The 27,369-nt window shown below is 42.3% G+C and overlaps 1 protein-coding gene and 1 long non-coding RNA gene across 2 annotated transcripts in view; both read right to left on the bottom strand.

Annotated features, from left to right (window-relative positions):
- The window catches only part of LOC143719415 (uncharacterized), a 694,388-nt gene that overhangs the window by 567,577 nt on the left and 99,442 nt on the right, over positions 1–27,369 (bottom strand). The window lies entirely within an intron of this gene.
- On the bottom strand, positions 12,665–25,212 carry LOC143719428 (serine/threonine-protein kinase pim-3-like). Its single transcript, XM_077209779.1, has 9 exons — positions 25,002–25,212; positions 23,844–23,938; positions 23,012–23,363; positions 22,760–22,906; positions 22,358–22,474; positions 22,188–22,277; positions 14,602–14,729; positions 14,405–14,449; positions 12,665–13,018 (listed from the first exon to the last, which is right to left on the bottom strand). Exons 1-9 carry the CDS (start codon positions 25,210–25,212, stop codon positions 12,665–12,667), a joined length of 1,539 nt encoding a protein of 512 aa, XP_077065894.1.

Here is a 27,369-nt window from a genome sequence, read left to right as displayed (position 1 = left end):
CGTTTTAAGTCTTTTCTCTAAGGGTTCGAACCTGAGAGCTCATGCTTTCAAAGAAGGTCCCAGTTTCAATTCCCTCGAACATCCAGAGCACATCAAGGGTACGCACCGTGCACAAAAAGAGTAGTCCGAAGGACGGGGTGAGGAGAGGTGGTGACATGGAGCTCAATTTCAATGGCACCCAGAAAACCTTTCCGTGACCCGGATTCGAACCGGGGTTGCTGTGGCCACAACGCAGAGGACTAACCACTATACGATCAAGGCGAGCTACCGGTCTACCCGACGTGTCCTTGACTACAAAGGCGTCGATGCCCGAGGCCAGTGTAGATCAGCAAGAACTCAGCAACAAAACGTACCGCTCCACAAAAAGAGGCTCCTTCGCCCGAACAGGGACTTGAACGCTGGACCCTCAGATTAAAAGTCTGATGCTCTACCTACTGAGCTACCCGGGCTCTTGCTCGAGAAGCACGCGTGCTGCGTCGCAACGCACTGTAAAATGAATCGTATTGGCGCAGAAAAAAGAGTGTCCTCCAATGCATTGCGTTTCCTTCTTCGAAGATTCAGAACGGCTGTCAAAACGTCTGCTATGACAAAATAATAATAATAATAATTAGCTCACTGTATTTGTGGATACGACCTGAAAACGCTTGGCTGGTTCCATGCTGAAAATTCAAAAGAGCTCACTCTGTGGTTCAGTCTCAGTCGGTCTCAGTTCACTACCGAAGCGCATGACACGAAACCTGCGCAAGGTTCGCGCTATTTATGAATCAGAATATGAAGCAGTCACGTGGCTGTTTGTCAAAACGAAGCTTCGGACGTCACTGGTCACATGGTTATGTCAAAACGAATCAAGCTCCGGTACAGTGGTTCATGTGAGATGTTTCGTTTTTTTGATACAAGCTTCGAAGCCTCGGTGCCGAACGTCACATCACTACCTTGTGGGTTTGCGGATCTTCCCTCACCGTGGGAGTCGTCGAGGACAACGCCACCATCAACTCCAAGTCCCCGGGTCTTTTAACACCTCCAGCAGCCATCTCTCTGCCAGATCTAGATAGGACACATCGCCCCTGCCCGGAGTGTCCCGGACAGCTAGAGAGATCCTCCAGCTCCATCATTCACCTCGACGGAGATCCTCCACTGACCAAAATCCCGAGCCAGCACCTGACTCGTATCACGAGCAAAAAACCCTCCACAGAGCCAGAGCCAGCCATAGAGTTCATCCCGGAATCAGAGCCTGAGCCACGGCATCTGAACCGAAGCTGGATCTGATCGACAGGTCCATCACAGAGTCAGCACCGTCAGGTCAGTCCACGGCCCTGGATTCGCCTGCTCCTCTGGTGTCTCGCAGCTCCGGCCCGGCATTCGCATAGCTCTGTGAAGCAGATCCCCTTGCTTCACCTTGGCCCCCAGGCCCATGTCTCCACCTCGGCCTGTCAATCCTTTGGCTCTGCGCTTCCTCTGCTCCACCGTGGTCTGCCATCCCTCAGGCTCCACCATGGTCTTTCACTGTGGACTGCACCTCAACACTCCACCCCTTCTGCTCCACCAGGCTCCTCCTTCCCTCCGGCATCACACTGTTTTGCCAGGCGGCTGCGTCCGAAAACTGAAAAAGGCTACCTCTGCAGGCAGGAGATGGAGGTAGGAAGGTAACAAGGCACGTCCCAATCCAATGATCATGCCACATCCCATCTACTGATATACCTTCATCTGAGCGATTTTTGAAGGCAGCATAGATGGATCCTTCGCTGCCTTTGATATCCCACAATCCTGTGTGTTCCATTTCCTGACTGTTGAGCTAAGAAATAAAAATGGCGTCTGAAATTTGAAGTTGGTGGTAGGGTTTGTGTGTAAAGTGTACATTTTTAACAACTTTTCCCACTCTTGATGACATTTCTACCGAGAAGTTAGTATTGTAGTAATTAAATATTACATTTGTTTTGTCAGCAAAGCTCTCTCTGTTTTGTTATCGATCATTACATCTTTACACTGCCAGAAGTGTGTCTGAAATAAGCTTTGTGAGGTGTGGTCCAGTGGCGTGTCTATTGGTGGCATCTGTGCAGTGGGCGGTTGGTCTTTGCCGTCCAACTTCGCCAGATTTTACAACTTGGAGTCATGCAGAACTTAATGTAGTCATTTGACCATTAAAACAGACATGTTAATCTGCTTTATGCAGAAATGTTTTCTGAAAACACCTGCAATAGCTGAAAAAGAAACTACTTAACAAAAGTCAAGAGCCCAACTAAAGCAAACACTGCGCAACTAAAGCAAACTAAATATTTTCAACCAAATATCAACATCTAAACCTCTTGTTAATTCTCAATAAGAACTGCTGTAGACATCTGACAGAAAGTAAATCTGGTTAGTAATAAATGAAGCTGGAAATGATGTCTGTGGAGTTGTTTAATCCTTCTCTGCTGAGATCTTCAGAGATTTAAAAAAAAAAATTTAATCTTCCGATTATTTCATCTAAGGCTGTGGCTGAAGAAAGTCGTAGTTTGTGTTCTTATTTCTCTTTCTTTTAGTGAAAACGCACCTTGGAGAAACTCAACAGCAGTGCAAAATATGAAAAGACAATGCAGAAAAGACAAAACTTGTAGTCCATTATAACATCTACAAAGACAGCATCCATGCTTTCAATAAGAAACTAGGCAAAGCTAGACAGACTTTCTTCTGGAATATTATAAACAGCAATATAAACAACACACACACACTTTTTGCTACTGTAGAGAGACTGACAAACCCCCCAAGCCAGATTCCCAGTGAAATGCTCTCAGTGAGAAAGTGCAGTGAGTTTGCTTCTTTCTTCTCTGAGAAAATCAATAATATCAGAAAGGTGATCAGATCATCCTTGAGTTGCGCTGGGGTCAGGCAGATCAGACAACAGCACGAGAAAGTAGTTACTATGTCTGATTTCGAAGAAATTGATGGCAAAATTTTGGAAGAAACTGTACAGCACCTTAACTAATGAAACTTATGTAAAGTGTTACCTAAATATATAATAACAAGTTATAATTATTTGTTCAAATAAAGTATCAAAGTAATCATATGGGTTTTATAGAACAAGGCTTTTAAAATAGACCATGTAAAATAAATGATATAAACTAATATAAACATAACTTAGTACATTACGTAAAAACAAATTTCCGCAGAGAGCACCAACGGCTTGGTTACACTAAGGCATGATCAAATCCTAGATTTACAAATGCAGACCTGCAAACTTAACAGTGGTGAAAAAGGTGACATGTCTCCTGTTGGGGAGAATACTTTTTGTGCGCAAAAACAAACAAAAATAACGACTTTATTTCAACTATTCATTTCCTTCTCTGTGGGCCTCTAGTCAGTTAACGTAGTGTGATAGAGGTTTTACTGTGAAAGGTACTTTTAACACAATCTGCACGCATGTAATTAATTAAAGGTTTGTGCTTTTCTGTGGGGGAAAAAAAAAACAGCGCATATATTTAACTAAGCCTTTTGTCTTTTTCTCCATCACTTGTGGGCCAAACTCAGATTTCTGCACTAGACATATCAGCAAAGCGTTTTCTATTCATTTATCTGATAATTTGATACCAGCCGCTCGAATCGGAATCCTGAATATGAAAATATGCATCCTTGTTCAAATGTTCAGGCTCAGTCAACGTTTTCTCAAAACTCCCTAATGCAGCTTTAACAGTGCACAGTAACAAATATGAACAACAAACACACGTACAACAAGAAGAATATTTAACAAAACCGTTCTGATAATAAACAATCAACATTAGACTACTTAAAAGTACAATTTATACATTCTGTAGATTTAAAAGATGTAGTTACTAATAGTTATATATTAAAAGCAGTGACAGCAATTTATAGCATCTATTTCCAAAAATGTCATGTAGTGTTTAAATTGACCAAAAGAAATCAGATTTCGCAACTGCAAATCAGTCTGCGATGTGTTCCATGTGGAAGGGGCTGCATAACTAAAGGCCTTCTTACCGAGCTCTATACGGACCGTAGGTACAGATAACAAACACAGATTACCAGAGCGCAAATTGTAGGAACAGCTGTTGCGAGACATAGAAGTGCAAAGGTAAGAGGGAAGCATATCCAGCATAGACTTGTAAATAAACTTAAGCCAGTGAAAGTGCCTCCTCACTGATAATGAAGGCCAATTTGTCATTTTGTACAAAGTACAATGATGTGTTGATGCTTTATATCCAGACACAAATCTTAGTGCACTGTGGAAAACAGTATCCAACAAAGATAAACATTTATCAGGCGCATTTCTATAGAGCAGGTCACCATAATCGAGTGCAGTAAGAAAGGTTGCAGCAACCAATCACCTCCTGGTATTCCAAGAAAAAAAGGCTTTGTTTCTAAAATTAAATCCTATTTTTAATTTGAGCTTATGTACCAATTTATCAATGTGCAACTTAAAAAGAGAGCTGATCATCAATTAATATACCCAAATATTTATACAATTTGACTTGTTCAATCAGTTCGCCATGTATAGTAGAAATACTTGGAAGACTGTCAAGAGACTTCTTAGATTTTGGAAAAAAAGCATAATCTTAGTTTTCTCAACATTAAAAACTAGTTTAAGCTGATACAGTTGCACCTGAACAAGGTTGAAAGCAGATTGTAAATTAGAAAAAGCTTGGTGTAAAGTTTCAGCCTTACAATAAATAACGGTGTCATCTGCATAAAAATGAAAATGAGCTTGTGGGATGTCTTCACCCAAGTTATTAATATAAATTTGGAGTTAATAATATAAAATTTGACCCAAGACTGATCCTTGCGGTACCACTAGATACAGTCAATGTTGCTGATGTGAGGTTGTCAGAATAAACACACTGAGTTCTGTCTGCCAAATAATTAGTCTACCAATCTACAGTCTGGTCAGAAAAAACAATATTATGTAGCTTTTCCAGTAAAATGCAATGATCCACTGTATCAAATGCTTTAGATAAATCTATAAAAAGAGCTACACAAGTGTTCTTACAGTCCATTGCTTCAATAAAGTCATAAATGACCCTCATTGTTGCAGTAGTAGTGCTGTGCTGCCTTTGAAACCCAGACTTTAAGTCAGACAAAATATTGTTGGAAACCAAATAGTCCTTCAACTGATCACCAACCAGAGTTTCTAAAACTTTAGCTAAAATTGTCATTTAGAAATCGGTCTATAATTACAATTTTTTATTTATTATCTTTACTTTGTTATCCTCCTCCTCCTCCTCGTCTGCAAAATACTGGAGAGAAATAAAAATCAAACAAAAAATGAACAACACAATTGCAACTGCAACCAAACTGAAATCCTTCAAACTTCAAGCTTTTAAAACTTCTTAAAACTTTGATACTAACAAACTATCTTTCTATCTTTCTTTTTCTCTCTCTCTCTCTCTCTCTCTCTCTCTCTCTCTCTCTCTCTCTCTCTCTCTCTCTCTCTCTCTCTCTCTCTCTCTCTCTCTCTTTCTTTCTTTCTAACTTATCTATCTATCATCTAACTATTTTTATCTATCTATCTAATATTTCTAATCTATCTATCTATGAATTAATTTATTAATAATATCCAAGATTTTGATTGTGTCAAGTCAAGTCACCTTTATTTACACAGTGATAACTTGAAAAAATACAACAAAGTTTGTTTCTAGAAGAAAATTGCATCGTCGTCCACCTTAAGCGAGACGGATCAATAAAATTGTTGAATATTAAATGTCCCCAACTAAGCAAGCCAAAAGCCAAGGCAACAGTGGCAAGGAACCAATACTCCATCAGTGACAGAATGGAGAAAAAAACCTTGGGAGAACCCAGACTCAGTCGGGGGACCAGTCCTCCTCTGGCCAACGAGCAAACAGTGTCTGTTTATGATCCAGGCAGCATTACAGGTCAGAAGTCAAATTGGATCAGAACATTATATTATGCAGTGCATCTGGTTGGAAGTCGGAGTCATCACGCCGGTATGGAGACGAGATTGTTGAGGATCAGTGCCGATGGCTGTCGTGTCGATGAGGCCTTCACAGGGCTGATGAAGGATGCGTCATGGATGGGTCCAGGTGCTGGTCCACCATCTGATCTGGATACGGCCGGGATCCGGCTGACATCAGTAACAGGGAAGGAACTGGTTGACACTTCAGGACTGCGTTGTTGTCGTGTCCAGGCGAAGGTCCTTCATCAGATCTGGATCCGGCAGACTGCGGCAAACCTCGGATAAACAGAGAGACTAGTATTAGCGTAGATGCCATCCTTATGATGTAACGAGTAGATCAGGATTTATGGGGAGTGTCCCCGGTTCCGGCTGATCTAAACTATGCAGCCTAACATTTAATTATAGAAGTCTATAATGTAGTATGTGTATGGTAAGCCAAAGAGATGTGTTTCTAGTCTAGATTTGAACTGACAGACTGTGTCTGCTTCCCGGACGATGTTAGGAAGATTGTTCCAAAGTTTTGGTGCTAAATAGGAAAAGGATCTACCGCCAGCAGTCGATTTAGATATTCTAGGTATTATCAACTGGCCGGAATTTTTAGATCGCAATAGACGTGATGGACTATAATGCGTTAAGAGCTCCCTCAAGTACTGCAGAGCTAAACCATTTAGTGCTTTGTAAGTAATCAGCATTTTTTTTTAATTTATACGATGTTTAATAGGGAGCCAATGCAGTGTTGACAGAACCGGGCTAATATGGTCGTACTTCCTGGTTCTGGTAAGAACTCTAGCGGCTGCGTTTTGGACCAGCTGTAGTTTGTTTATTAAGTATGCAGGGCAACCACCCAGTAGAGCATTACAATAATCTAGCCTTGATGTCATGAACGCATGAACTAATTGTTCTGCATTTTTCATTGAGAGCATATGACGCAAATTAGATATATTTTTAAGATGAAAAAATGCGGTTTTACAGAAACTAGACACGTGACTTTCAAATGAAAGATTGGTATCAAAGAGCACACCCAGGTTCCTAACTGACAACGAAGACTTGACAGAGCAGCCATCAACTGTTAGACAGTATTCTAGGTTATTACATGAGGAAGTTTTTTGTCCAATAATTAGAATCTGTTTTTTCAGAATATATCATATATATGATAAATATATATATATATATATATATATATATATATATATATATATATATATAGTATCATCAGTATAACATTGAAAACTAATGCCATGCTGTCGAATAATATCTCCTAAGGTTAGCATGTACAGAGTGAACAGCAACGGTCCTAGTACTGAGCCTTGTGGTACCCCATACTGAACTTTTGATCGATAAGATATCTCTTCATTTACTGCTACAAACTGATAACGGTCAGATAAGTATGATTTAAACCATGCTAGTGCAATTCCATTAATTCCAACATAATGTTTGAGTCTATTTAAAAGAATGTTGTGGTCGATAGTGTCAAATGCAGCACTAAGCACTAAAATGGAACAGTTTATTTGAAAAAAATGCCTTTTCTTGTATCTTTGACAGAAAAAGTAGATTCGAGATCGGCCTGTAATTGACTATTTTTAACAAGTGGTTTAATCATAGCCAGCTTAAAAGTTTCCGGTACGTATCCTAATGCCAAAGAAGAATTAATGATTAATGAAGAGGATCTATGACCTCTAGAAGCATCTCTTTCAGTGGCTTAGTCGGTATAGGGTCTAACATTCATTTAGTCGATTTAGATGATTTAACGAGTTTAGAAAATTCTTCCTCTCCTATAGCAATGAATCATTTTTCTTCATGGAGAATACACTGCACTGCCTGAAATCTCAAATCTCAAACGGGATTTATCATTTACACTAGATATTGTTACATTAAGCACCAACACTTCAATAGAATTCTATTTGAAACTAGACTCATTTTGAAAGTATTACTATAAATTACAACAACAACTCCCCCTTTGCTTATTAGACGAGGCTCATGTTTAACAGTAATCTTGGGGGGTGCACTCATTTAAAGTAATGTAATTGTTTGGTTTTAGAACAGGTTTCTGTCAAACACAGCACATCTAGGTTATAGTCTGTGATCATATCATTAACTATGAGTGCTTTTGATGTGAGAGATCGAATATTCAGCAACCTGAGCTTTATCATTTTTTCATTTGTATTATATCTGTTTTTTATTTGTTGAACATCAATTAAATACCCTTAGATGGGTTTGGAAGTTTTTTGTATTTCCTAATTCGGGGAACAGACACAGTCTCTATGTGATGATATCTAGGTGACAGAGTCTCTATGTGATGGGGTTTATCTGACCTTGGTGACGTGAGACAGCTGGCAGGCGGTCGGTTTAGCCAGTTTGTCTGCTTCCTGACCTGAGCCCCAGATTGTCAAGTTTTAGCTCTAAGAGTATGTGCCATATTACTAGACAGAAGAGCAGCACCATCCCAGGAGGGATGAATACCATCTCTTTTCAACAGGTCAGGTTTGCCCCAAAAACTTTTCCAATTGTCTATGAATTCTATATTATTTTGTGGACCCCACTTAGACAGCCAGCCATTGAGTGATGACAGTCTACTAACTATCTCATCACTCCGGCGAACAGGAAGGGGGCCAGAGCAAATTACAGTGCCTGACACCGTACTTGCGATGTTCACACACCTCTTAAACATTAATTTTGGTGATCTCCGACTGGCAAAGTCGAACATCATTAGTGCCGACGTGAATAATAATCTTAGAGAATTTACATTTAGCATTAGCCAGCACTTTTAAATTTGCTTTGATGTCAGGCGCTCTGGCTCCCGGCAAACATGTGACTATGGTGGCTGGTGTCTCTATTTTCACGTTCCGTGTGATAGAATCTCCAATAACTGAGGCACATTCAACAGGATTCTCAGTGGGTGTTTCACTGAGTGGGGAGAACCTGTTTGATGTTGTAACCGGAACGAAGAGCGGTGTTTTGTCTCGCGACTACAGCGCCTCACAGTCACCCAATTGCCCTGCTGCACGGGCTCTACTTCAGCCAGAACCGAACAATGTACAGTGTTCTATAAGCTAGTCACATCCAAAGCAGTATCTAAAGCCCTTGCACTCTTACAATTAACCTCAATTAAAGTTTGGATGCGTGTCTCTAGTTCTGAAATCTTCTCCGTCGGCCTGACTATCTCCCTGCATTTATCACATGTAAACCCTGTGCTGACAGAGAAGGCCATGCTATACATGTTACATAAAGTGCAAGTCACAATAAGAGGAGAAGAAGACATGACTTACCGTGTTTGTTGACTGATCACTACTTACCACAGCTTTGATGGATTTGTGAAAGGCGCAAGCTAAATAAATAAATAAATAAACAAATAAAGAGCGCACGGATGGCACGCCAACAGGCTAGCGAATTACTAGCGTGTTGTACTAGTAACGATTTAGATTGAAGCTAGCGATGTCAAGTTAATATGTGATGTTGAGTAAGATATTTTAGCAGTATAAACAAAAGGGAATGGTAGTAAATAATGATTCAAAACGGGAAGATACGAAGCTACAGACGCCAACCAACTCAGCATAGCAGCGAGGTAGCGAGTGTCAGAGAGAGTGAGGGAGTGTGTGTGTGTGTGTGAGAGAGAGATATTGAGTGAGTGTGTGTGTGAGATTGAGTGAGTGAGTGTGTGTGATTGAGTGTGTGTGTGTGTGTGAGAGAGTGTGTGTGTGATTGAGTGTGTGTGTGATTGAGTGTGTGTGTGAGTGTGTGTGATTGAGTGTGTGTGTGATTGAGTGTGTGTGTGAGTGTGTGTGATTGAGTGTGTGTGTGTGTGTGTGTGTGTGTGTGTGTGTGTGTGTGTGTGTGTGTGTGTGTGTGTGTGTGTGTGTGTGTGTGAGATTGAGTGAGTGTGTGTGTGTCTATAATTCAATGTTAGGCTGCATAGTTTAGATCAGCCGGAACCGGGGACACTCCACATAAATCCTGATCTACTCGTTACATCATAAGGATGGCGTCTACGCTAATACTAGTCGCTCTGTTTATCCGAGGTTTGCCGCAGTCTGCCGGATCCAGATCTGATGAAGGACCTTCGCCTGGACACTACGACAACGCAGTCCTGAAGTGTCAACCAGTTCCTTCCCTGTTACTGAAGTCAGCCGGATCCCGGCCGTATCCAGATCAGATGGTGGACCTGCACCTGGACCCATCCATGACGCATCCTTCATCAGCCCTGTGAAGGCCTCATCGACACGACAGTCATCGGCACTGATCCTCAACAATCTCGTCTACATACCGGCGTGATGACTCCGACTTCCAACCAGATGCACTGCATAATATAATGTTCCGATCCCAGCCTTATTCAGATCAGATGCTGGACCTGCACCTGGACACGAATTACAACAATAACTTTATAATATTTGAATGATATAGTACGCCTCACTCATTTCTGGTTATGTTTACTTTCAATGTACTGTGGTCGTCTAAACTAGCGACCGCGACGCTGAAGTGTGTGAGAACAGAAGAATAACATTAGTGCGAATCACCAACATTTGCTTATTGGGATTAAATATTTTAACCATTCTGTGTCATTTTTCAATATCAATCTTTTCACTATTTACATGTTTATGCCCAAAATGCAATAACATTCCAAGTAGTTGACTGTCATTCTCCTCTACGCTGTGTGTGTTATTGATTAAATAGCCTAGCCTATTTAACATGGTTACAGGCACCTCGGTCTGCCCATTTTAAAAGACTGGATTAAACACCAGCGCACACAAGCAATTCTTTTAATACTCAATTTCATTTAAAAATGTAAACCCAACCGGTATGACATGTCAGAAAGAGAAAAAAACTTCATGAGAAGACGAACATATAGGACTGCCACAGCTTAGTGGATAAATATATTTTAGCTATTTATTATTCAGAATGCACAGCAGGCTCAAGATAATTAACACAGAGATCAGAGTATTCACAGAGAACACAGAGTATTCACTGTTTTAATCAATTGGCAGCCATTAAACAGTGATAATAATCTGAATGTGTGGAGGTGTGCTGAAAGCTGTAACCGGAAACTCCCGATATGCACTAACTAGAACGCGGAAGAAGTTGTGCAAGTAGTCCATTGACGTGCTACATGTGAACGATATTATTTGTACTGTCCTGTAAAAATAATGTAGTTCATTTCAATTATTCAGCCTTTATGAGCAAGAAACTAATGCGCAAATGGCAATCTCATCGTTTTGATTTCAGCAAATTAGTTTGAGCGAATGCAGTGATTAATATTCACGAACCCGGCAGTTCATCAATCCTTAGTGCGGTTTATATTCTTATTAGTAGCAGAATTCGTAGTAGTATTATTATCTTATCAGTGTTATTGTTCGTTTTATTTTTACAGAAACACTGACCGACAATGTCTTAAGCAACACCAGTCCTAATTTCAGTTAAAATGACAAATCTGCATTCTTACGTCCTCATTCATACTGTTACCAAAAGTGAGAGAGCTTGCGCAGCACTGAGACAACGGTACTTTTAAATCCATAAGTAATTAACACGCTAGTTTTCATACTGAAAGAATATTTAACATAATTTGGTACTTTAGATATTTTTAACACAAGAACATTACACATTCTTCATGCTACATTTCTCAACACTGAGAATGAATAAATAAATGCTTGTTTCTCCAGACTCGCAGTTGTCAGTCATCCACAAGTCAGAGCACTTTCATAAAGCCATAGCGATTTCAAGTTTATTTAGATCATATTGTTCCGAGTGACTATGAATGACAAAGCGTATTTTCAGAGTCAATCCATGCGATCACGCAGAGGATTAAGTTAACTCAACTCAATATTTTAACACATCTCCCGCAGCCTGTTTAGCGTGAGGAGCCGGACGCACCGAGACGACTGTACGGTCCTCGCTGAAGAAACCCGTCACACAGCGGGAGTGAAAGGGGGATCGAGCGGGATTCTCTGTCGCTGTCTCTTTTCTATCATAAGCCTTACGCATTTGTCAATCATCCTGGCTTGCTATTTGGGGAATGAGCCAGCGCTGTGATCGGCCAAACTCTTCTTCTTCTTCTGCTGTTGCTTGATTTGAGGACAGCGCGTGCAACAGGCTTTTGCGTAGTTTAGAATGACAAATCGTACCAGCGTACTTTGAGGTCAAAATGCGAACAGGTTGGCAGGTCTGAGTCTGTCTCAAATAATATCTTTTTGATTTAAAGGCCAGAATTGATTAAACAAACAAAAAATAATCTTTTTCTTACTTATTTGGCTTCTCTCTTCTTCATTCTATGTCCAAATCTGCAAACAAGGGATGATCTACCAAGTTCTCTGCAGTCAAGTAGTATTTTGCATCAGGCACATGTTCTGTGGAAGAGTAAGTGAAGAGGGCGGATTAATCACATTTGGCCTTTCTGTAGTAGGCGTGTACACGTAAGGTGAATGTTACCATGACATACAAAGCATGTGTTGCTGTTACTATGACATGAACATTTAATCACTGCTAACAATCATTATCAGTCCCCTGTGTTTTACACTTTGCTCATTTGTCATCAAGGTTTGACACTTATCATTTTACTGTCACTTTATGTTTCAGAACTTTATATGTTTTCCAAGCAATGTTAGTTCCACTTTGTTCTTGTTATCATTCTTACCTAATAATCGGTCTTTGTTGTGTTTTTCCATGAAGAATAGAGCGATGTATTCACAGCGCAAATCCTCATCCGTTTCTTCAATTCCTGCAAGCAATAGATTTCCAGTGTTTAGTAAAACATCACCAGTCATCAGTGATCTGTGTTCAAAAAGCCAACTCACTACTGAATTCTTTTTCGGCAAGGTGTGCATATTTTATATGCAGGGTTTTTGGGTTGATCAGTATCAATCTCTTGAGTAATGGGTAAGAAAGATCATTATCCGTCCAGTGACGGATTGCAACATGGATTTGGCTCATGATGCGGTTCGCTGTCTCGTCAGTCAGGCACTCTCCGTTTCCTCTGATGAACTCCCTCAAGGTCACATAGGCAGGAAGATGTTCCATTACCAGGACGGTTTGGTCTTCCAAGATGAAACGCTCATATAGACGTACGGAATGGTCGCAAGTTGGACGCTTTTGCATTTTCAGCAATGAAGTGCCCTCTTCGACAAACTTAGGCTAAAGAAAAGAGATTGATAAAACATTGGCTAAATTCAAATCTCCTAATTAAAGAGTGAGGGAAATGAAAGATGAAAGCATTAGCCATGTTTCCATCACCCTGTTTTTATGCACATTTTAAAGTCTCGCATCAGAAACATGATGGAAACGGCAAATGAGAAAAAAATCCCTTACGTCGCTAAAAAGTTCACACACTCACTTGAGGTGGTTTTTGACTTGTGCGAAAAAGGAATAATGCGAATATTGGGAGATGGAAACGCATTTGCCAAATTAATTTGATTTATATTGAACTATTCAAAATAAAACCATTGTAAGCACATCACAGTATCATTCGAATCAATGTCTCAGTGTGACTGGTACAAATGTCTCATTTCCAAATAAGTAAAACAAAAGGTAATATGGTTTTTAAGAGTTTAGAGATAACTGGCACACAAAGGAAGATGATCCAACCCCCAAAAGGTGTCAACTCTGAATGCATATTACCATTGTTTCCATGTGAAAGAGGTTCTGGCTATTTAATGGGCCGCAGCGAGGGATTCTGGGCCTTTCTGTAGTTCAGATCAGGCCGTGAGGCTGAGAGTGTCCGCGACTCTCAGACTCATGTATTTTTTTAAATGTTTGGTTTGCATCTCTTCTCTTTATTCCAGAGCATTTGATGTTTGGTATCGATTATCTTTGGATTGATTATGTAATTGGCATGATACATTTACCTGACAAAATAAATTGTTACATTTGATTATTCTAACTGACTTTGACACTATTTTCATTAGAGTTAAAAGGAATAGTCAAACATTTGCTCACATAATGATGCTCATTCGAAAAAGATTTGCTTCACGTTTGGATGGAAACCCAGCTAATGAAAAAAAACTCTATAACCGATGCTTCTAGGCTTTGGTTGTGTAATTCAGTTATAGATCATACTATCTATATTACCGAATTTAACAAACCAATTCTTACTAGAGAATTTCATGAAGAATAAAGTCTTAGAATTAGTCTTAGATTTTTCTACACTGTTTCTGTTAATAATGTATTGTATCAAGTGTCCATTTCATTATAATATTCAGATTTATCATAAATAATTGAACATGCACATGTATTTTAAGTTCTGTTAAAGAGGGGTGGAGGTGGGGTCACATTTGAGCATTTAAAAATTGACTTGAAAGAAACGCAATAGTCACTTTCTGAAGTAACTAGTTACTTTTATAATGTGTAACTGAGTAACTAATTTAGTTACTTTTTGGAAGAAGTAACTAGTAACTGTAACTAATTACTTTTTAAAAGTAACTTGCCCAACACTGGTTATATATCATACTATCTATATTATCGAATTTAACAAACCAATTCTTACTGGAGAATTTCATGAAGAATAAAGTCTTGTCAACTTACCGATGTTTCCCAAAGTCTGCACCTCTCAACAAATTTGATGGCAACCTAAAAAATAAAGACAATTTTTTTTTCTACAGTCTACATTTTTTAAACACTTTTTGAACAAAACTGTCAACACTGATGTTTATGGCAAGACTCAAAGTTCACAGAAGGAAACAAGAGACAAAACATTTGTTTTTGGAGAAAGAGCAACATACTTTCTGGCCGTCCGATCTTCTAATTCCTTCATGGACACGATCATCATATCCCACTTTCTCTCCCACTTTATAAAGACACCGAAAGTATTTATGTTGCAGTGTCGGTTGACGAGGAAATCTTAAGGTCACTGAAAAACACACAGCAACAACGTGTTAACATACAGCATGAGACTGAACACACCTGTGCAGATCAGGAGCCAGTATGAGTGGAGATTACAAACAAAACCAGAACAACAGATTGAAATGGACATGAATCCAGTGGTACGTGATACCTCTACTGTAAGTAAAAGTAGCATATATGTTCTCATGAATGTAAGCGTAGCAGCAGCGGCTTGTTGCTATATTGGATTGTCTCTAGAACTAGGTGTGCAGGAATCTCAGTTTACTCTAGACTACAGCACTGCATGATGACTGGAGACTCACGGTCTGTGGGCTCGGCTGGCCTCGGCTCCTGTCCGGGAGTTTGTGGCCGCTCCTGCGAAGGCTCGGGCACACAAGGACATACTTTCCCTATAAAGGACTGGAAGCCGCGCTTTACAGCAGCCAAACGAGGACGGCCTTCCCTCCCTTCAGTGTGTTTTTCGGAAAGCAAAGAATATTGATTAGAAACATTTATTAGCACAGATTACAGCTGAATGATTAATGTAAAACTGTCCAGATGTTCATGTGAATAATTAGCAGGTTTAGCACTGAGGGTCATGTTAGAAAGATAACTTAGTCCAGTATCCAGGCGCTGTTTGACAGACTTTTAGTGCCTGTGAGCGTCGGGTGTATGTGAATGAGATGTTTAGCCGGCAAGGCTTTCAATCACATGCAAATAATGAACTTTAGTGAATGGCAGTGTCCCGTGAGTGTAACTCTACCTCTGTCTTAACATGTGACGTGAATGTAACAGAACTGCCACTGATAGAATGAGCGCAGTAACGCGATACTACGACATTTCTTCAGAAGCAGATCGTGGAGACTCGTCCACGATCAAATACTGTGATATCGCACACCCCCATGTGTCCCGCTGTTATTTCTGCATACAGTTGGTACTCAACCAGAAAATAGTTTTGCCGCCGCCGTTTCCCCGCGGTGGCAAATTGGGATGTGTATTTGCTGCCCTTTACCGCTAATTGGCGCTGTAATCACAGACTTTGAAAAGTGTACGTTTATGCTCTCTATGGCGTAATCTGCCGCGGCTCATTGAGGGCTGAGGACGCAGATAAATTCAAGTTATACACTTGAGTATACTATAATAGCCTACTTGTCTTTTACTTCGTGTTATTTTAATTTGTTAGTAGATTTAATAACTGACATAACAGTGAAATAACTTAAAATAAATGATTGTAAAATTAAAACATTGTCAGGACTTGCTAACTGATGTTAGTCGGCAGAATTTGTGTTTTAGGATTAATTAAGAATTAAATAAGGCTTACAGTAGGTTGTTATTATTAGCATACTTTTCTTTAATAAATAATTAAAACATTTCAACATAAACATTGCAATAGAAAAATGTCCCATCAATGAGTCTTTGCGTCAGGATAAGACGTTAAGCTCGTGTTGATTAGACAGCGTTCAGGTGATAGCTGTGTGGGCAACGCTTCAACATGAGCCTCGTGGCGCTACACGCGTTCTGAGTTCGAATCGCACCTCTATCATAACTCATATTCATAACTGTGTTTCTTGTTTAATATGCTATTTGTCGTAAGTAAAAACTTCTGAAATATTCATTTATTGATTCGAAACACTTTTCGGAGCATTGTTCTATTCATTGTCTGCCATTTATATGAATAGGTGTTTAGATGATAACATTGTAGTCTACATGCTGTTAACCAATGTTAGCCGACAGCGTTTATGTTTTACAGTTCTTAATGCTTAAATAGGTAACAGATTATTAGAATCAAGCGTTTTGTTTAATTAATAATGGCACATTACAACATCAGTGTGCTAGATTCCAGCAGCGCCTCTGTTGTGCTGCACAGACGACTAAACCCGAAGGTCTGTTGAAGATTATCAGCCCATCGCACCAGAAAATCAAGACCAGGCTGAATTATTGTTTTGTGAATCATTCACGAAATTGAGACGATTGCCAGTGCTTTCCGGCCATAACAAAAGATTTGTGACATTTTAAATTTGTATTGACAAGGAAATTGCAGCTTTGTTATGTAAGCTACAATTAAAACGGTACAAAATGAAAACAGTAGCCTACAAAGCACCATAAATTAAGAACGGGCTGTTGTGGTTGTTAACCAGTTCTTCATTGTTATCTGTTGTCGTAATACCGTTGTAAAGTCATGTTTGTGCGCATGCCTGGGGGGCTGCCGTGTTCTGTGACTGGCAAAGTAAAAAGAGTAAACAAGTAGCGTTATACCCAAGCACTGCTCGTTTGTGTGTGTGTGTGTCTTTTCCTGAACATAACATTTGGCGACGAGGATGGCTTTATCTTTGCCTCCACCTGAGCCATTTCTGCCCCACGCTGGCGAACCTGTTGTGCTGTGGGAGCGCTGGTATGTGTCATTTCAGACGTACCTTGTTGCCGCGGGCTTGGATGATGTCTCGGATGAGAGAAAACGCGCGCTTCTCCTCCATTGTCTCGGTGCAGAGGGAGTACGGATCTTCCAATCACTCGGCACCGCACAGACATACTCTGAAGCTGTTGCGCAATTAAAGGGACATTTTCAAAAGACTCATAGCGTGCTGTTAAAACGCTTAAACTTCAGACAAAGATGCCAACGATCGGGTGAGTCAGCCAGCCAGTTTGTCGCTGATTTAAGAAGCCTTGCTGAGCCATGCAAATTCGGTGCTCTACGTGATGAATTAATTAGAGACCAAATTATTGAAAAAACCATTTTGCAAGGTGGTGCAGATCAAAGTCCAGCTCAGGCTCACGTACCTCATCTCAGCCCTCACCAGCAGTAATTCACACGGTTGGTCCTCATTCAGTCACTTTCTCTACATGTGGTGTACAGCTGAAAGACTGTTGCATTCCACTGCTTCTGGACACAGGAGCTAAAGTGTCGTTGCTTAATATGGCCACCTACAAGAAATTTTTCTCTGACGTGGAGCTACAACCATCACCTCTAAAACTATGTGGTTATGGTCAAGCCAGCATTGCAGTGACTGGTTTAATTAAGCTGCCGGTACAATATGGGAAAAAACGTCTGGCGGAGTTCCCATTCTACATCACACAGCACGGTGCTAATATTCTGGGTCTGGACCTGTTCATTAGTCTTGGTTTTTCCCTGCATGACAACAGTGGAGTGACTATCCTTCAGGTGGACTCTCCATGGCACACACAGTTTCCCAATCTATTCAGTGGTTTAGGCTGCCTTTCTGCTTTCGCACACAAACCTTTACTTAACCCGGATGTACCGCCCGTCATCCAGCCACTACGAAGAGTGCCTCTCGCCATGCGTGACCAGGTCACCACTGAACTGCAGGGCATGCTAACAGCAGACCTCATTGAGCCCATCGATGCTTCTCCGTGGGTCTCAAATCTTGTGATTGTGAAAAAACGGTCAGGGGGCATACGTCTATGCATTGACCTTCGGGGCCCTAATAAGGCAGTGGTGCCAGACAAATACCCACTGCCGACAATTGAGGAACTTACAACACTTTTCCATGGCTCCTCAGTGTTCACGAAGCTGGATCTTAAGCAAGGTTACATGCAGATACCCCTGCACAAGGACAGTAGAAACCTGACTGCATTCGTTACTCACATGGGGGTGTTCCGTTTCAAGAGAATCCCTTTTGGCCTTAGTTCAGCACCTAGCTGCTTTCAGAAAATCATGGCCACTGTCCTAGCAGGGCTTTCGGGTACGGCTGTGTACTTGGATGATATTGTGGTACATGGAAAGGATGTGGCCGCTCACAATGAATGCCTGAGACAGGTGTTCACAGCTCTGTCTAAACACAATCTGACGTTGAACACAGAAAAATGTGTGTTTGCAGCCCCAGCAATAGACTTTGTTGGCCTTCGGGTGTCCAGCTCGGGTATCACACCGCTGCAGTCCAATGTAGAGGCCATCCTCAACCTTCCTGTGCCGGCCTCGGCTGGAAAGCTTGCATCCTTCCTTGGCATGACTGCTTACTATCTCAGATTCTTACCTCAGTATTCAGCAATCACTGCACCCCTGCGACAGTTGCTCAAAAATGACACCCCCTGGGCATGGACAGCGGAGTGTGAACGTGCTATTCAACAACTCAAGAACCTCCTCACATCACCACCAACACTAGCTCATTTTGATCTCTCCAGTCCTACCCTAGTGACATGTGACGCGTCAGCGGTGGCAGTCGGAGCAGTCCTGTCACAGATGCATGGCGGAATTGAAAGGCCTATTGCTTTCGCTTAGCGAGCTCTGAGTATTGGAGAGCAGAAGTACTCAGTGGGAGAGAGAGAGGCACTGGCGTGCATTTGGGCATGTGAGCGCTGGCACATGTACTTATATGGACGATCTTTTACTCTCAGAACAGACCACCAGGCGCTTACTGCCCTCATGTCCTCTGCGGGAACTGGCCACAAGCCACTCAGACTCCACCGATGGGCTGACAGGTTGAGTCAGTACAATTACCAGCTGCTGTTTACCCCTGGAAAAGACAACGTGGTTGCAGATTTACTGTCACGTTCAGCGGTGGAGTCAACCACCACAGCCAGACAGCCGGAGTCAGACATAGAGAGTGACCTGGTGCAGTTAGTGTATGGGCCCTTACAGACCTCAGTGTCTCTTGAGGAACTTCAGCACGAGTCTGCAGCAGACCCACTCTTCATTACCCTCAGCACCTACATTCGGTCAGGATGGCCAGCTCAGGTGAGCTCTGACCTGATCCCCTACTCACGAGTCAAGACAGAACTGACATGCTGGGGTGAGTCATGCATTGCAAGGGGGCACCGAGCAGTCATTCCTCCGCCCCTTAGGGAGCGGGTTCTGTCAATGGCACACGAGGGCCATGTGGGGATAGTTAAACTGAAACAAAGATGTAGAGACTTGGTTTGGTGGCCAGGGATTGATAGAGAGCTAGAAGCTCTTGTACGTGACTGTACACCTTGTCTGCTTAGTGGCAAAACAGGAACTCCAGCCCCACCACCCTTGCAGCCTGTCGACTGGCCTGTGAAGCCATGGGAGCATCTACAGATGGACATATGTGGGGAGCTCGCCTCTGTTCCCCACCATCAACGGTTCCTAGTCGTGGTGTATGACCTCCACTCAGAGTGGCCTGAGGTTGTGCCTATGGGCTCAGTTACAGCCTCTGCAATGATCGAGTCCCTGGAGCAGCTCTTTTCCCGTTGGGGCATTCCGCGGGCCATTACCACAGACAATGGGCCACAGTTCATCTCCAGTGAGTTTTCATCCTACCTGTCGGCCAAGGGAATAGTCCACATACGTACTGCCTACTACCATCCTCAAGCTAATGGTGGCGTAGAAAGGTTTAACCAAAGTCTGAAGAATGGCATACGTGCACACCTTGCCCAAGGTTTTCCATTTAAAGCTTCTCTCTCCCAAACACTCTTGCATTATCGCGCCACCCAGCATGCCACTACGGGAGTTTCCCCTGCCAGTCTCATGCTTGGCAGGGAACTAGAATTACCTTTGACTAGGCTCCGTCCGCCTCATAAGCTCCCAGGGAACACTTCTGCCCGGGCACGGGTTCATCAACGTCAGCGCAACATGAGAGCAAGATATGACCGCAAGCATCGTGCTTGGGCTACCCAGATACGAGCACAGGATTGGGTAAGAGCCCGTAGGCCACACCGTAGCAATAAACTGGGCTCTTTTCTGTCCGAGCCCCTCCAGGTCAAACGGCAGTTAGGGCCAGTCACTTTTGAGCTTGCTAATGGGTCTCGTTGGCATGCAAGTTGTCTTCGAAGAGTGCCCGCACCTTCCATTAGGGATGAATGCCTGAACCGATCTGGGGTCATGGACTCCATTCTGGCCCCACCGAATCTGGATCCTGATGAAGTCATCAGGCAGGAAGGGGGAACTGATCACTGTCAAAGCTCGCAATCTACTGATGCCCCTGCGTCAACTCGTCCTGTGAGGGCGAGGGCACGTCCTGCACACTTCCAGGACTTTGAGGCTATATTTCATACTTAAGCTTGGTGGGAGGGGGGAAAATGTTGTGGTTGTTAACCAGTTCTTCATTGTTATCTGTTGTCGTAATACCGTTGTAAAGTCATCTTTGTGCGCATGCCTGGGGGGCTGCCGTGTTCTGTGACTGGCAAAGTAAAAAGAGTAAACAAGTAGCGTTATACCCAAGCACTGCTCGTTTGTGTGTGTGTGTGTCTTTTCCTGAACATAACACGGGCGTTTTTCTGTGCCTCTCTCTCTCTCGCAGATGCGCTCCTGGATCTCTTTTTAGCTTATTTTGTCACTCTCACTCTCTCGATATTAAATGTTTCAGGGTAGTAACACAGGCTTCAGCTGATAATACTCGCACTCGCTTAGTTGGCATAAACGCGTTTAGTCAACAGTTCATGTTTAGATAAGGCCAGAATGCTGACAATCATACACACTGCTCACACAGTCTAAAACCCTACAAAACCAGTTGAAACAACTGGATTGAACCCTTCCATTTTTTTCAATGAAAAACCTATTTGGACACATCGAGAGATTTATCTGAAAGGAATCTTTCCTTTGCCTGTTCTGCTATCCGACACTCTCCATATGAAAGACAGGACATTAACACCCATAGGCTCAACACTACTGTCCTGCCCCCCCGATAACTGCCCCCCCAAACCCCCCACGGCTCTGAGACGAGTCTGAGACAAAGAGAAGTCGCAGACATTAACATTATTAAAGTGTTGATAATGACGGAATTAAATCATTTAGGCTATATGTAGTAATATTTCTGTCATAAAAGAGTTTAACTAAATATTTCATTATTTCAATAGGCTAATTGAAGAATTAAAACACTACTTCGGTTTGGGCCAGTTTTTACCAAGCAAAATGAAAAACTAACTTCAGACTCATGTTCATTTGTTGCCGTGAAAAAAAATGTTCAACTCAATATTAAATTCCACAGAGATCAGTCGGGCTGGATCTTTGGATCCTGAAAACCAGGGAGCGATTTGTGAATTAAGCAAAGGGGGTTGTTTTTATTTTTTCAAATAAATCTCGAACCACAGTGGGTATTTCCACCACAGAAAACGTTTTGTCGTTAGCCCATTGTGAGTGTACATGAATAAAAGTTTACAGTTTTTGAATGATTTACTCGTATCTGTAAGACCAAAACATGGCCTAAGTATTGTAGTCTTGTTTGCTATTGCGCTGCTATTCGCGCTGAATAGGCTTCTGTTGTGACACACTTTACACTTTTGTAACATTATTGTAAAGGGGATTTCAATAGCTCTTTTTTTTATTTTTCATGTTTATGTTTGTAGGCTTATTTGGAAATGACCATAGTTGTAGTATTTCATCCTTACTGTTAAGCAAAATGTCCCTCTGGGCCACCTGGCGGTCATTTCGGGAATGACTTTGAAATGCGACTGGTTTAGTTTTGCTGTGGTGACTTTGCCGCGGGGAGCTACCGCAGCGCTAATAGGCATTCTGGTTGATTACCTACTGTACATGTGAGTTTTGATTTGTATTAATGTCCTCAGTTACCTGTCGGGTCGTTCTGCGCAGGCACATCTGTTGGGCTTCTGCTCGATGGTTGAGCACTGCTGCTATCCATTCCCTCAAACTGCATGTTGCCTAAGGAAAAATTAAAACCAGAATCAGAAACATCAGGCCGAAGCGGACACGAATCAGAGTGGTAATAACTCGAGACTCACCGTCTGACTCGAGTGCATCAGTGCCTGGTGTTTTTTTAAACCAGTCATGATCTAAAATGTTCTGTAAGGTGATCTCTGACTCTCTGTCACGAAGTTTCCGAAGTAGATCCTGGCATTCTGTAAACGTTTTCAGAAGAGAGCTGATTAGTCCTGTTTGATTTTGAGATATGTCGTTTGTGTAAGTACGGTAATGTTAATATCAAATACACTGCATTTGTTGCTGTTACTATGGCATTCTCTGGATGCCCATGAACATTTATTCATTGCTAAACTTCACTGTCAGTCCGCTGTGTTTTACACTTTGCTTAATTGTCATCAAGGTAACTTTACTGTCACTTGTGTAAGAGCTTGACATGCTTTCAAGCAATGCTATTTCCATTTCGTTCTTGTTTTTGGTCTCACCTTTGGACAAGCGTGTATTTTTCCAACCAAACCAGAGTTTCAAAGAGTTTGCTTCGACCATCCCCTTCAGCACTCTGTATAAGCCTTCATTGGTTGCAAATAAAGCGTGAAATCTCCTCACTAATGCTGATTTCGATTTGGCTGTTTCTGTAAGCAATACGTTTTCAGTGTTAAAAAAAAACTTTAAAACGGCCTTATTTCCATATCCTGTGCATAATAAATCAGTGATTTGTGCTGGAAAAGCAAACTCACGTGTTTCGATGATGGTCAGTGCTCTGTAAAAGCCGGTTAACTTGATCTGCATGGTGTCAGGGTCGATGAGTACTTTACTCAGGCTCATGTCTTTATAATAAACACCCCGTTCACTGCAGAGCCGAAACGCAGCGATGAGTTTCTGCATGATGTCTTTCGCTACCGCTTCAGTCAGACGACCTTCGTTTTCTTTGATGAAATCACACAAGGTCATGCTGGTACCTGGATGCTCCATAACTAAGATGTTGTGATCTTCCATGTCAAACCAGTCGTATAACTTCACGACATGGTTGCTGTGTCTCATTATCCGCATTATAGCTGCCTCTCGACACAAAGGTTCGGAATGGCCAATCTAAAAGAAGAGATTGACGAAAGGTTAGTTGACTCCGAACCTCAAACATCCTCACTAAAGAGTGAGGGACATTCAGGAAGAAAACAACCAACTGTACATGTACAATACAACTGATGCTTCAAGGCTTTGATTGTCTATTTCAGTTTTATCCTATGCTGTCTACATGCAGAATTATCAATTACCGAATAATAATTTAATAAATAATTCTTAATAGTAATTTTCATGAAGAATAAAATCGTGTCAACTTACGTGGAAATCAAACCGGCGCTTCTTAACAAATTTGATGATCACCTAAGAAATAAAGAAAATATTTGCAAGCGTAAGTGAACTGATACATTTTAGTTGTTTAGATGACAATCTACAATCTTTTTTAAAACATGTTTTGATCAAAACTGTAAACACTGATGTTTATGTCAGGACTCGAAAGACAGAAGGAAACAAGAGGCAGAAAGTTTGGTGTATCGAGAAAGAGCAACATACTTGTTTGTCATCTGATTTGCGAATTCCTTCATAGACGATGCCATGAGATCTTGATGCCAGTTTCTTTCCCAGTTCATAAAAAGAGTCAAAGGATCCTGAAAAACACACAACAGCATGAGACTGAACTGCATGTGACTAAACACACCTGTGCAGAACAGGCGAGGAACCAACCGGTGTGAAGATCACTAATAAAATCAGTAAACAGGCTGAAATTGACACATGTGAATAATTAGCATTAAGGTTTTGCATTTAAGTTCATGTTCCTTATACTCGAGATGGCAACTTCTTGAATCTGCAAGCCTATTACAGTATTTTTCTCAAATAAAGTAATTGTTTAAAAATATGTGAATATGTGAATAAAAAGGAAGTAAACACTGTAACAGGACACTCAGTAATCTGGTAATTTCGTGCGCACTGATAATCATATTTCTTCAAATAAAGGTAATGCTAATTTTACATACAGCACACAGTGAAAACTATATGAATATGACACAGTGGGCAACTGGATATAGCACAGCATATTTTACAATGAAGGATTTAAAGTTTTTCGATCATGTCTCCCGTGAAGCTGATCTTCAGTTCGCACTCACTCGCTTCACACGGCCCGAGCGTCACTCGCAGGAACACGTTTATATCGGCTACAAATGCACACTTCACAAGATATCACAGCTGGATTCCAAATTGCATATATCACTGACTTGTGAAATTAAATGCTTATTTGATATTCAGAGATTTGTTTAAATGATGTAGATGTGGATTTGCTGAATGTTGACGGCAGTTGAGAAAGTATTTTAGCCTGATTGTTTGCCTTTTCTGTTACAAATAATACGAAAGCAAACTCTTTACTTTTTCGCACACCATTTACTTTCTTTGTTTACCAGTTCTGTTTAAAAGTGTTAAGATATGACTGACAGAGATCGTTAACTAATGAAGACGGAGAATGTGAGTGTGTGATCAGGCGCTGCCGTTTTCTTCTCACGCGCTTGTGTTCTCAGCGCCGCAAGTCAAAATAAAAGTCCCATTTCTAACTCATCGGCCAATCAGAAAAACGAATCGGCCGATGTTTTAAAAATGCCAAATATCGGCGTTGGCGATATATATATCGGTCGACCACTACATGTGAGTTTTGATTTGTATTAATGTCCTCAAGACAGTTACCTGTTGGGTTAATCTTCACAGGTCTATCTGTTGGGCTTCTGCTGGGGTTTCTCTCAGATAACACAGCAGCGCTGGTCGATGTTTGAGCGTAGTCCACCATTGGCTCGGTCTCGAGCGCATCTGTGGCTGGAGTCGGCTCCTGTCCGGGAGTTTGAGGACGCTCCTGCAATAACACAGCAGCGCTGGTCGATGGTTGAGCGTAGTCCACCATTGGCTCGGTCTCGAGCGCATCTGTGGCTGGAGTCGGCTCCTGTCCGGGAGTTTGAGGACGTTCCTGATATAACACAGCAGCGCTGGTCGATGGTTGAGGAGCACTGCTGATATCCATTCCCTCAGGCAAATACTCGTATGCGTCCACGAACACGTCGCTGTTGCTGCTATCCATTTCCTCAGGCAAATACTCGTATGCGTCCACGAACACGTCGCTGCTGCTGATATCCATTCCCTCAGGTAAATACTCGTATGCGTCCACGAACACGCCACTGTTGCTGATATCCATTCCCTCGGGTAACGTTGCATGCATGATGTTTACTTTCTGCATGTTGCCTAAGGAAAAGTTCAAACTAACATCAGAAACATCAGGCTGAAACGGACATGAATCAGAGTGGTAATAACTAGAGACTCACAAACTATAAGTGTAAGCTATTGTGATTGTCAAAACATTTGGTAGCCTAACTAAACATCATTTTTTCAAGTTTAGTGACAGCATGGTGCAATAACTCGCTGGAAATAGTGTTCCCTTTCGAGGGAACTCGCGATGCGTCACTTGACGCTTTGGGAACGCCCCCAGCGTGCATGCGTCTGAGCATCAATGTCAACTAGTCCAATGGAAAGAATGAGCGTCACGGGCGGGTGACGTCATGACCAGGAAGGGATAAAGGCTCACCCGGTGAAACGCGGCATTAGCTTCTGTGTCTCAGCAAGCGATCTGTGTCATTTTGTCTCTGTCTATTTACTGTTGTCTGTTGCGGAAAAGGATGGAAACTAAACAAGTGTACAAACAGTGTGTTTCTCCCTGCCCGCGTTATTTAACGGGTGGGGACACACACGAGCTTTGTGTCGTTTGTTTGGGAGTGGAGCATGCGGTCTCAGCCTTCGAGGGGGCTGAGTGCCAGCATTGTGAGATGTTACCGCTTCGCATGCTCCGCTCTCGCCTGTCACTCTTTGATAAAGTGAGTGGGCAGGCTCGCGATCCACAGGGATCAGGACCCGCGTCTGCTGAGGCGGCGCGGAGAATGCATTCCTGGGGATCGCAAAAGGATCTTTCGGAGGGGTTGGAGACGGGTCCGAGGGCTCTTTCTCCTTCCTTACCCGAGAGATCCAGTGCTCTCTCCCCGGTGTCGGAAGCACGCTCTGCGGTTTCTTTCGCCCGGGGAGAGAGCCCTCCACTACTTTGTTGCTCTTCCTCCGAGGAGGTTGATGTGATGAGTGTGGAGAGTGTAAGCACACACATGGGGGAAAGGGATTCACAATTTATTTCCCCAGCATATGATGAGCTGGTGGATGTTATGTCGCGGGCTGTAGAGAAGTTAAATATTGAATGGCCATCTGAGAATAAGGGCGCTCGTCCTAAAAGCAAATTAGATGAGCGCTTTTTATCTTCAACCACATTATCTCCACCACGAGGGCTTCCATTTTTTCCCGATTTACACAATGAGATTTCAAAATCGTGGAATAAACCATACTCATCACGTCTTTTCAGCCCTCATGTTAACACTTATTCGAGAATAAGAGGGCTGAAAGAGTATGGTTATGAGGCGATGCCCCAGGCGGAAGAGAATTTAGCCAGTTATCTTTCCCCTGGTCCCGCATCGTCTCTGAAAGCCTCGGCTTTGCCCACTAGACCGCTTAAAGCCACTTCGGTGTTAGTGGGCAAAGCTTATACGGCAGCAGGTCAAGCTGGAGCATGTCTGCATACTATGGCAGTGCTCCAGGCTTATCAAGCTGACCTGCTGGGGGATCTGGATAGTAGTGAGGGAGTCAGTCATGACGAGATTCGTGAACTTCGTCGGGCTACCGATCTTTCTCTCAGGGCTACTAAGGAGACCGCCAGAGCAATTGGGCGGTCTATGGCAGCCTTGGTAGCTACTGAGAGACATTTATGGTTGAATCTGTCTGAAATCAAAGAAAAAGATCGAGCTTTTTTATTAGATGCTCCGCTTGAACCTTCTGGTCTCTTCGGCGACGCAGTCCACGCGGTCGTCGAGAGATTTCAGGAGTCAAAAAAAACAAGCGGACGTTTTTAAAAAGTTTATCCCTCGCCGGGTCCAGCCCCCTGGGGCTGCTGGGCGTGAGCAGCCCCAGCCGTCAAGCTCATCATATCGTGTGCATCAGAAAGAGAGTGTTGCATCTCGTGCACCTCCACGTA

Source organism: Siphateles boraxobius, unplaced genomic scaffold (assembly GCF_051911475.1).
Source record: "Siphateles boraxobius isolate OS27281-9 unplaced genomic scaffold, OSU_SipBor_1 63, whole genome shotgun sequence".
NCBI lineage: Eukaryota > Metazoa > Chordata > Actinopteri > Cypriniformes > Leuciscidae > Siphateles > Siphateles boraxobius.
The sequence above is the reverse complement of the archived record's forward strand: the minus strand, read 5'-3'. Positions and strand labels throughout refer to the sequence as shown.